The sequence below is a fragment of the Saccoglossus kowalevskii genome, chromosome 2, assembly GCF_978046115.1.
Source record: "Saccoglossus kowalevskii chromosome 2, keSacKowa6.1, whole genome shotgun sequence".
NCBI classification, from domain to species: domain Eukaryota; kingdom Metazoa; phylum Hemichordata; class Enteropneusta; family Harrimaniidae; genus Saccoglossus; species Saccoglossus kowalevskii.
In genome coordinates this window covers 27,876,677-27,889,431 of record NC_140642.1, presented here as the reverse complement: position 1 = coordinate 27,889,431, position 12,755 = coordinate 27,876,677, and the positions used below count along the sequence as shown (strand labels likewise).

Genomic DNA, 12,755 nt, shown 5'->3' with positions numbered 1-12,755 from the left:
ACATGTAACCAGTAGTGAACACAACATGTAACCAGTAGTGAACACAACATGTAACCAGTGGTGAACACAACATGTAACCAGTGGTGAACACAACATGTAACCAATGGTGAACACAACATGTAACCAGTAGTGAACACAACATGTAACCAGTAGTGAACACAACATGTAACCAGTGGTGAACACAATATCTAACCAGTAGTGAACACAACATGTAACCAGTGGTGAACACAACATGTAACCAGTGGTGAACACAACATGTAACCAATGGTGAACACAACATGTAACCAGTAGTGAACACAACATGTAACCAGTAGTGAACACAACATGTAACCAGTAGTGAACACAACATGTAACCAGTGGTGAACATAACATCCAACCAGTAGTGAACACAACATGTAACCAGTGGTGAACACAACATGTAACCAGTGGTGAACACAACATGTAACCAATGGTGAACACAACATGTAACCAGTAGTGAACACAACATGTAACCAGTAGTGAACACAACATGTAACCAATGGTGAACACAACATGTAACCAGTAGTGAACACAACATGTAACCAGTTTTGAACACAACATGTAACAAGTGGTGAACACAACATGTAACCAGTGGTGAACACAACATGTAACCAGTAGTGAACACAACAGGTAATCAGTAGTGAACACAACATGTAACCAGTAGTGAACGCAACATGTAACCAGTGGTGAACACAACATGTAATCAGTGGTGAACACAACATGTAACCAGTGGTGGACACAACATGTAACCAGTAGTGAACACAACATGTAACCAGTGGTGGACACAACATGTAATCAGTAGTGAACACAACATGTAACCAGTAGTGAACACAACATGTAACCAGTAGTGAACACAACATGTAACTAGTAGTGAACACAACATGTAACCAGTGGTGAACACAATATGTAACCAGTGGTGAACACAACATGTAACTAGTGGTGAGCACAACATGTAACCAGTGGTGAACACAACTAGTAACCAGTAGTGAATACAACATGTAACCAGTAGTGAACACAAAATGTAACCAGTGGTGAACACAACATGTAACCAGTGGTGAACACAACATGTAACCAGTGGTGAACACAACATGTAACCAGTAGTGAACACAACAGGTAATCAGTAGTGAACACAACATGTAACCAGTAGTGAACGCAACATGTAACCAGTGGTGAACACAACATGTAACCAGTAGTGAACACAACATGTAACCAGTTTTGAACACAACATGTAACCAGTAGTGAACACAACATGTAACCAGTGGTGAACACAACATGTAACCAATGGTGAACACAACATGTAACCAGTAGTGAACACAACATGTAACCAGTGGTGAACACAACATGTAACCAATGGTGAACACAACATGTAACCAGTAGTGAACACAACATGTAACCAATGGTGAACACAACATGTAACCAATGGTGAACACAACATGTAACCAATGGTGAACACAACATGTAACCAGTAGTGAACACAACATGTAACCAGTTTTGAACACAACATGTAACCAGTGGTGAACACAACATGTAACCAGTGGTGAACACAACATGTAACCAATGGTGAACACAACATGTAACCAATGGTGAACACAACATGTAACCAGTAGTGAACACAACATGTAACCAGTGGTGAACACAACATGTAACCAGTAGTGAACACAACATGTAACCAATGGTGAACACGTCATCTAACCAGTAGTGAACACAACATGTAACCAGTAGTGAACACAACATGTAACCAATGGTGAACACAACATGTAACCAGTAGTGAACACAACATGTAACCAATGGTGAACACAACATGTAACCAGTAGTGAACACAACATGTAACCAATGGTGAACACAACATGTAACCAATGGTGAACACAACATGTAACCAGTAGTGAACACAACATGTAACCAGTGGTGAACACAACATGTAACCAGTGGTGAACACAACATGTAACAATGGTGAACACAACATGTAACCAGTGGTGAACACAACATGTAACCAATGGTGAACACAACATGTAACCAGTGGTGAACACAACATGTAACCAGTGGTGAACACAACATGTAACCAATGGTGAACACAACATGTAACCAGTGGTGAACACAACATGTAACCAATGGTGAACACAACATGTAACCAGTGGTGAACACAACATGTAACCAATGGTGAACACAACATGTAACCAGTAGTGAACACAACATGTAACCAATGGTGAACACAACATGTAACCAATGGTGAACACAACATGTAACCAATGGTGAACACAACATGTAACCAGTAGTGAACATAACATGTAACCAGTGGTGAACACAACATGTAACCAGTGGTGAACACAACATGTAACCAATGGTGAACACAACATGTAACCAGTGGTGAACACAACATGTAACCAATGGTGAACACAACATGTAACCAGTAGTGAACACAACATGTAACCAATGGTGAACACAACATGTAACCAGTAGTGAACACAACATGTAACCAGTTTTGAACACAACATGTAACCAGTAGTGAACACAACATGTAACCAGTGGTGAACACAACATGTAACCAATGGTGAACACAACATGTAACCAGTAGTGAACACAACATGTAACCAGTGGTGAACACAACATGTAACCAATGGTGAACACAACATGTAACCAGTAGTGAACACAACATGTAACCAATGGTGAACACAACATGTAACCAATGGTGAACACAACATGTAACCAATGGTGAACACAACATTTAACCAGTGGTGAACACAACATGTAACCAATGGTGAACACGTCATCTAACCAGTAGTGAACACAACATGTAACCAGTAGTGAACACAACATGTAACCAATGGTGAACACAACATGTAACCAGTAGTGAACACAATATGTAACCAGTTTTGAACACAACATGTAACCAGTGGTGAACACAACATGTAACCAGTGGTGAACACAACATGTAACCAATGGTGAACACAACATGTAACCAATGGTGAACACAACATGTAACCAGTAGTGAACACAACATGTAACCAGTGGTGAACACAACATGTAACCAGTAGTGAACACAACATGTAACCAATGGTGAACACAACATGTAACCAGTAGTGAACACAACATGTAACCAGTGGTGAACACAACATGTAACCAGTAGTGAACACAACATGTAACCAGTGGTGAACACAACATGTAACCAGTGGTGAACACAACATGTAACCAATGGTGAACACAACATGTAACCAGTGGTGAACACAACATGTAACCAGTGGTGAACACAACATGTAACCAGTGGTGAACACAACATGTAACCAATGGTGAACACAACATGTAACCAGTAGTGAACACAACATGTAACCAGTAGTGAACACAACATGTAACCAATGGTGAGCACAACATGTAACCAGTAGTGAACACAACATGTAACCAATGGTGAACACAACATGTAACCAGTAGTGAACACAACATGTAACCAGTAGTGAACACAACATGTAACCAATGGTGAACACAACATGTAACCAATGGTGAACACAACATGTAACCAATGGTGAACACAACATGTAACCAATGGTGAACACAACATGTAACCAGTAGTGAACGCAACATGTAACCAATGGTGAACACAACATGTAACCAGTAGTGAACGCAACATGTAACCAGTGGTGAACACAACATGTAACCAGTAGTGAACACAACATGTAACCAATGGTGAACACAACATGTAACCAGTAGTGAACACAACATGTAACCAGTGGTGAACACAACATGTAACCAGTAGTGAACACAACATGTAACCAGTGGTGAACACAACATGTAACCAGTGGTGAACACAACATGTAACCAATGGTGAACACAACATGTAACCAGTGGTGAACACAACATGTAACCAATGATGAACACAACATGTAACCAGTAGTGAACACAACATGTAACCAGTTTTGAACACAACATGTAACCAGTAGTGAACACAACATGTAACCAATGGTGAACACAACATGTAACCAGTAGTGAACACAACATGTAACCAGTAGTGAACACAACATGTAACCAGTGGTGAACACAACATGTAACCAGTGGTGAACACAACATGTAACCAATGGTGAACACAACATGTAACCAGTAGTGAACACAACATGTAACCAGTAGTGAACACAACATGTAACCAGTGGTGAACACAATATCTAACCAGTAGTGAACACAACATGTAACCAGTGGTGAACACAACATGTAACCAGTGGTGAACACAACATGTAACCAATGGTGAACACAACATGTAACCAGTAGTGAACACAACATGTAACCAGTAGTGAACACAACATGTAACCAGTAGTGAACACAACATGTAACCAGTGGTGAACATAACATCCAACCAGTAGTGAACACAACATGTAACCAGTGGTGAACACAACATGTAACCAGTGGTGAACACAACATGTAACCAATGGTGAACACAACATGTAACCAGTAGTGAACACAACATGTAACCAGTAGTGAACACAACATGTAACCAATGGTGAACACAACATGTAACCAGTAGTGAACACAACATGTAACCAGTTTTGAACACAACATGTAACCAGTGGTGAACACAACATGTAACCAGTGGTGAACACAACATGTAACCAGTAGTGAACACAACAGGTAATCAGTAGTGAACACAACATGTAACCAGTAGTGAACGCAACATGTAACCAGTGGTGAACACAACATGTAATCAGTGGTGAACACAACATGTAACCAGTGGTGGACACAACATGTAACCAGTAGTGAACACAACATGTAACCAGTGGTGGACACAACATGTAATCAGTAGTGAACACAACATGTAACCAGTAGTGAACACAACATGTAACCAGTAGTGAACACAACATGTAACTAGTAGTGAACACAACATGTAACCAGTGGTGAACACAATATGTAACCAGTGGTGAACACAACATGTAACTAGTGGTGAGCACAACATGTAACCAGTGGTGAACACAACTAGTAACCAGTAGTGAATACAACATGTAACCAGTAGTGAACACAAAATGTAACCAGTGGTGAACACAACATGTAACCAGTGGTGAACACAACATGTAACCAGTGGTGAACACAACATGTAACCAGTAGTGAACACAACAGGTAATCAGTAGTGAACACAACATGTAACCAGTAGTGAACGCAACATGTAACCAGTGGTGAACACAACATGTAACCAGTAGTGAACACAACATGTAACCAGTCGTGAACACAACATGTAATCAGTGGTGAACACAACATGTAACCAGTGGTGAACACAACATGTAATCAGTAGTGAACACAACATGTAACCAGTAGTGAACACAACATGTAACTAGTAGTGAACACAACATGTAACCATTGGTGAACACAACATGTAATCAGTGGTGAACACAACATGTAATCAATGGTAAGCACAACATGTAATCAGTGGTCAACACAACATGTAACCAGTAGTGAACACAACATGTAACCAGTAGTGAACACAACATGTAATCAGTAGTGAACACAACATGTAACCAGTAGTGAACACAACATGTAACCAGTAGTGAACACAACAAGTAACCAGTAGTGAACACAACATGTAACCAGTGGTGAACACAACATGTAACCAGTGGTGGACACAACATGTAATCAGTAGTGAACACAACATGTAACCAGTAGTGAACACAACATGTAACTAGTAGTGCACACAACATGTAACCATTGCTGAACACAACATTTAATCAGTGGTGAACACAACATGTAATCAGTGGTGAACACAACATGTAATCAATGGTGAACACAACATGTAATCAGAGGTGAACACAACATGTAACCAGTAGTGAACACAACATGTAACCAGTAGTGAACACAACAAGTAACCAGTAGTGAACACAACATGTAACCAGTGGTGAACACAACATGTAACCAGTAGTGAACACTACATGTAACCAGTAGTGAACACAACATGTAACCAGTAGTGAACACAACATGTAATTAGTAGTGAACACAACATGTAACCAGTAGTGAACACAACATGTAACCAGTAGTGAACATAACAAGTAACCAGTAGTGAACACAACACAACATGTAATCAGTAGTGAACACAACATGTAATCAGTGGTGAACACAACATGTAACCAGTAGTGAACACAACATGTAACCAGTAGTGAACACAACATGTAATCAGTGGTGAACACAACATGTAACCAGTAGTGAACACAACATGTAATCAGTGGTGAACACAACATGTAATCAGTAGTGAACACAACATGTAATCAGTGGTGAACACAACATGTAATCAGTGGTCAACACAACATGTAATCAGTAGTGAACACAACATGTAACCAGTAGTGAACACAACATGTAATCAGTAGTGAACACAACATGTAATCAGTGGTGAACACAACATGTAATCAGTGGTGAACACAACATGTAATCAGTGGTGAACACAACATGTAACCAGTAGTGAACACAACATGTAATCAGTAGTGAACACAACATGTAATCAGCAGTGAACACAACATGTAATCAGTGGTGAACACAACATGTAATCAGTGGTGAACACAACATGTAATCAGTGGTGAACACAACATGTAACCAGTAGTGAACACAACATGTAACCAGTAGTGAACACAACATGTAATCAGTGGTAAACACAACATGTATATTAATGAGGAACAAGGGATTGAAATGAATAAATACAAAATAACCGCCAGTTGGCCATTTTTGCTCGAATCTCGGAAAAACAAAACATGGCGTGCATTGTGACGACCAAAATGGATTTCTGTCAGCCACATTTAATCAAATGTTGAAGAAAATCGGAGTGCATATGAAAGTCAAAATACAGTGTCTTTGTGTCAAGTTTGAATGTGATCGATCGAAGTATGTCTTATTTTTAACGAGACAAGTGCCAAAATCGACCAAAATCTAGGTGTTGTTGTTCTGGTTCTAAAACCTTGACATGTTAAATGATAACGTGGGCAATTGTATCTCTTTTTCTCTCATATCAATTTTAAGGCAGCTCGGGCCACAATCCAACGTTGCACTCTACTGAGCATGTGCTCCTGCACATATATGCAATGCATTATGGGAGAGAACTTTCCATTGTGATAATTGAAAAGCATTATCACACTAGAATCTCTCTAAATCCAATGTCACCAAGCATGATTTTGTGATAATAATAATATAAACAATCATGCATATTAAATTCTTATATGTATAGTGTGGCATATTATCGTTGTACAAACTGCACATCTTTCAAATAGTGTATGATAACCAGGGAAGTGTCACCGTTGGGTTTGAATAGAGTTATACTCAACGTATTTCGGGAGTAACTACACGAGTTTCAGTAGAAGCACACATACATTCAGTTCACAAAGCAATTATAATCATTTTATTGGCCTTGTTTAATACGAGTAAATCAACATTTTATTGTCATGTGGTGGACATAGTAATTCGTGGCGATATCATGTAATATTTATAGCAAATATTATGAAACATTTGTAAAAAAAACGATTGTATTCACTACTAACGTGTCAATTTAAATCATTCACCACACAAGAGGCGGTGTCTAGTCTGTCCTAAAATTAGCGACTACTGTCCCAATTCAACATCGACGCACATGCCATGCAAATAAATGTTACAACTACGTAAAGTTGTAACTGAAATTTGGACCAATTCTGTGAACCAAGTTATGAAACTGATCAATTGTGTGAGCCTTTGTTTATGAACGACTGTTTTTGACGATATTTACAGCGTCATGAATTGTCTGTTTAAGTCCGTCGCAAGAACACCAGTTGTACGACGACTGCGCGTCACACATGTCTTGGTATCTCAAACAAAACCCTTCTGGACACGCAATTCTTCCATCGTCACAAACTGAAACAACAATAAGAAAATATTACTTTGCATTTTTTACGAATCATAACTATAATCTAATACTAACTTTAAAAAATGTTGTTACTTTGCATTTGTAGAAATCAAAAGTGTAATTTAATAATATTGAATTGAAAATCCTAAACAATATCACTTTGCACTTATACAAATCCAAACAAAAATTGTATATAAACTAAAATGACAAATAAAACATTTTGCATTTATAAGAATAAAAATCATAATTTGATACTAACCAAAATGAAAATAAAAAATAATTGTTTATTTGCATATATCAAATTATCCAAACCACGATAATTTGATAAAAACAAATGAGGAGTTGGGACAAGGAAGCCGGTCTGGCTGGTGTTCCCTCTTTTAGCATAAATGAGACTGTATCGATTTGTTTTGTGTATTTATTAGAATGAACGTGTATCCCCGTGAGTCAACGATGGGGACGATTGTCTGCGAATAACACCTTTGCATGACCTTTTCACTACGTTGGTAAACGCATGGACATCATACATGACATCGGAAAACAAAAACAACAAATGGATTAATAATCTTCGGCCCATAGAGGCCAATTTAAATCGAGATTTTCAAGATAGTGCCGAAAAATCGCGTTTTGGGAGTGTACTACCAAGGAAAATTCCAGAAGAGTGGGTGGGGGTATGCGCGCGTGTGCATACATGTAGTACGGTAAAACACACATCAAACGTACACGTTCTTACAGTGGGTGATTTGAATACGCCGTATAGAAAAGCACACATCAAACGTTCTTACTGGGAGGAGAAATGCTATGCATTAATTAAATAATACTTAATTACGATATCATTGTATTAAAAGATGCATACGTACATTGTACACCATTCGACCACAATAAACCGAACACTGATAAATCAATATCCAGAGCTTCACCAAAATTAGGTACAATTTCTGAAACACAATGATAGGAATAATAACTAGAAATTGGAAATATTATATTTATTTGATTGACCATAATCAAAGTAGCCTTGATATTTCAGATAAGAAGCCGTATAAAACATTTGACCATTACTAACACAGTCTTGCTATTGTGAGAAGATAATGAGAAGTATAAAAAAAAAAACTATTACCATTTTTCGTGGTCCAGTCTTTTATATCGGCTATTGTACAAAATAACTCTTTAATTCTGTCAACACTCTGTTGACACGTAGCATAATCACTCACTGAACTATACGAGTCTGACTGATCTAAATACAGACACATTTCAGAAAAACCACACACATTCGAATGGTCACAGGCTTCTCTATGAGTAGAAAAACATTTCCCATTACCAATACCACAGGAAAAACCATCGCCTTCTTCGCAGCCTGAAATAATACATTTATAGAGTTCTTACTGTTCATTGTGTCATATATTAACAGTGTACTGTAATAAAGACACTATAGCTAGAAAAAAGTGCTGAAGTTACTATTATATGAAAGTGTCATGTCGTGAAAAATAAGATCATAGTTTGGGCTTTGGGTTTGCGTTTTATTTTTTAATATATGTATAATTATTTATTTTTATTGAACATTTTCTTTTACTTTATTTTATCTTAATTTATTACTCATTTTCTATCAGTTTTTTAAGAGTTTTGGTAATCGCGAAAACCCACAAGGATCTGATCCAATGCCTATAGTATATAAATCCCGTTCAAATCTCGAATAAGCAAATCAATCAAAGCTAGCGTTTTATATTGGCCGACGTCGTAATCACTGGAGAAAATAATTAACAAACAGTTACAATGTACAAAGAAGGGGGACACAACAGAACACAAAAAGACAACTGCAAGTTTTAATTTCTTCAGTATCAAAGAAATAGTTATCTCGAATGCAAATATTGCAAGCTTGATTTGCAGTATGATAAACATTTATATTGACTGCAGTATTAGTATTTTAACTCACACCTCAAATCGGTAAACCGCGGGAGGCGGACACATTTCGCAATTTGGCAAGACTTCACGTTTTCATCTGTATGGTGATAATTTGTTTCTGCCATGAAGATAAATTTCCTCGCAAATTTGGGTTCACCTTTGATATTCTTACCATTTATTAGTGAGACATTTGATTCTCGTCATTAAACTATTTTATGTTTACAGTTTTCATTTTAAAATTCTACACCGCCACCAACACGTCGAAAATTATCAGTTATTGGCGAGGATGATATCAAGTGTAGATGAGCTGCGTAAAAGTATCAGTTTCTAGTTGTAGTGTAAATTTATCTTACTGTATTTTACCCACTAATTCATGTACAACTCAATAAATTAACTCAAAATAATAAAAATATACAGAAAAATAAACTAAATATATAAAATTCACGCCGTGCAATACATCAGATTGATATCCTCCACAACCATAATTCAACCATACTTTGAATTTCCAGTCTTATATTACCACGTGGGTGAAACAAAAAATTAAAGAAAATGTATTCGATATATTATTTCACCACCCAGCACACATTACGATGTATCGCAAATAGTCGAATACATACGATCTCCAATTCGCCAGGCCGGGATACGAACAAGTGGATAGGTCTCTTTTTCGCTCAGCCGTTTTACGACTAGGGGAAAAAGGATCTCTTAGTCTAGTGTAATGAATTTGTTTTTGCGTATCTGTTGATTACGAGTGAGTGGCTGTGTTATGTCTGTCATCGTTTCGGCCCATTTGAGGTTCTGGACGGAACTCGACTCAGTGATTTAGAACTAATTACGAGATAACCGTCACTATTTGGACTACTATTTTTGACAGTCATTATTCGCAGTTATTAATGTAGTGAACGATTAATCAAAAGATATGACGTGTTCAGTACTTAGTGTGATTGGCTGTATGATTGAAGGCCACGCCTTAAAGTCTTAATACTGCTTTGTAATTGGTTAAGGTTTTGAAAGTGAATAAAGAGTGAATCTTGGCGAGTACACCAGGACAGTGGCAGTCCAGTCTTGGAGAGTCTAAGGCAGTCCTGGAGAGTCTTGGGGCGAGTCTTGACGCAGTCTTGGGCGAGTCTTGGGCCAGCCTTGCGATAGTCTTGGGCACTTTTCCCCAGGGCGCTGTGTCTTATAGAGTACTCGACTGACCGACTAAGACGAGAGTTGAAACATATTTCATTGTGTGCGTCTATTTGACTGTAAAGTCTAAGTCACTTTCCCGATCCCGCAACTCAAGGGGACGCGATAGAGAGACGAGACGAGATTCCCCCCTGGCACGTGTCGAGAACCCCAGAGGAGAAGAATTCCCCCCTGATACTAGTAATGTTCAAGAACATTTACAGAAGTCTTACGCGGAGTTTCAAGTCTTCTCATAAATCGTTCCATGTTCTTGATTTTATGCATTCGTGGACTCCAACCAGTGTCACGAGTCTGTAAAATACAAATAGACAATTATACAATATTTATGATGCAATATGTATACTTTCCTCAATAGCATATAATATGACAGCATAAGTAGTCCCATTGAAAAATTGACACAGACGTCTTATTCACGTTGAATTAAAACTGTACGTATCCGCATTGTAGACGAATGAGGTCATTAGATAGATTTTTCTCATTTCAACATCTCGTATTGTATAACTTACTTTACCATCAAACTTGGTGTTTCTAAAGGTCGGTTTAAACGAGGTAATTTTTGAGAGAATGTACTGAGCGACGCACGAAGCAACTTGGTAATAATAACCGTGACGGTTACACAATGTGATTAGTTGTCTGAAAAACCACCATGACGCTATTTCATGCAACGTACCATCTTGGCAACGCAATTATATAATACATATAAGGCATCTCAAGGAGCAGCAGGCATCCTAGCCTACGTTTACTGCTAGTCTCACACAAATCAAATTGGTAGCTCCCGTATTGAGTATTACGATGTAATACCGTATTAAAAAATACAACAATAACAAAACATATACGACAATGAAATACAGACAACATACATTTACCGTAGCACATGCACATCTCGATAATAATGCCAACATAGTTATGCAAAACTGGACGATGAATAGTATCTCCATATCTTGCGTAAGAACAGCTAACCTAGTGTTTGTGTTGGCCAAACTTACAACGGCAACTGTAACAGTTTCACATTTAATAATATAATATACCGCATTATGATTGTGACACGCCCATCTTAGCCTAAATAATGCTGTAACAAGACATGTCTTTAAAAAGCAACAGGAAATATAACATTAATGGGAAGGTAATTACACAAGCGCAACGTTAATACGCTCAATCGGTCTGTCATTATTCTATCAAATTACCGTATTACCTGTCTATTTTAAAATGTAGTTTATGGTTTGAACAAGGTTATGTGAGGGCATGCCCACTGTATTGGAGAGCTCTGAAAACATTCAGGTTTTATACAAAATTTGATTCAAAGTTTTTAATTTATTACTACAATTAAGCGTCTTAACAATTACCATTGAATGTATCCTCTTTCGGTAAAATATGCATCGTTGTCTTCCTGTCAATTTTGTTCAAAAAATCATCAGCATTTTGACATCGCGTGCCCTGTTCATATTTATTTCATATTTATTTGGATTTGGGTAATTTTTTGAATGGCAAATGTAAAAGATGTTTACATTGTTTATATTAGGTGAACAGTTGAAATTCAATTGACACAATAATACAACGATGGGCTATTACAACTCCGTAATTGTTTATTGCACAGGAAATGGTTTAATTATGTGTTTATTTCATATTCATGACTATGACTTTAGTAGGAATAAGTTAAGTCACTGTGTATGGAACATTTAAATGCAGCGGAGTCAAAAGTCATTAGATCTCAAAGATCAACCAAACATTTTGTCAGTGGTTTATTTCGGCGCCTTGGCATAAACAAATAACCCGTACACGCAAAATGGCCAATTCACTGGTTCGGCTGCTGAATCATTAGAATAAT

The 12,755-nt window shown here is 37.7% G+C and overlaps 1 protein-coding gene across 1 annotated transcript; it reads right to left on the bottom strand.

Annotated features, from left to right (window-relative positions):
* Positions 1 to 7,542: 7,542 nt before the first annotated feature.
* On the bottom strand, positions 7,543 to 11,921 carry LOC144345854 (uncharacterized). Its single transcript, XM_085507118.1, has 5 exons — positions 11,791 to 11,921; positions 11,143 to 11,221; positions 8,958 to 9,194; positions 8,701 to 8,778; positions 7,543 to 7,848 (listed from the first exon to the last, which is right to left on the bottom strand). Exons 1-5 carry the CDS (start codon positions 11,866 to 11,868, stop codon positions 7,694 to 7,696), a joined length of 627 nt encoding a protein of 208 aa, XP_085363244.1. The 5' UTR covers positions 11,869 to 11,921; the 3' UTR covers positions 7,543 to 7,693.
* Positions 11,922 to 12,755: the final 834 nt, after the last annotated feature.

What these genes read in the sequence shown, in the direction of transcription:
- LOC144345854 (XM_085507118.1), bottom strand. Translation starts at nt 11,868, where the DNA reads ATGGAGATACTATTCATCGTCCAGTTTTGCATAACTATGTTGGCATTA. An exon ending in GTGCATGTGCTACGGTAAAT is followed by an intron (nt 11,222 to 11,790) that starts GTATGTTGTCTG and finishes TGTATTTTACAG; the next exon opens with ACTCGTGACACTGGTTGGAG. An exon ending in AGACTGGACCACGAAAAATG is followed by an intron (nt 8,779 to 8,957) that starts GTAATAGTTTTT and finishes ATTGTGTTTCAG; the next exon opens with AAATTGTACCTAATTTTGGT.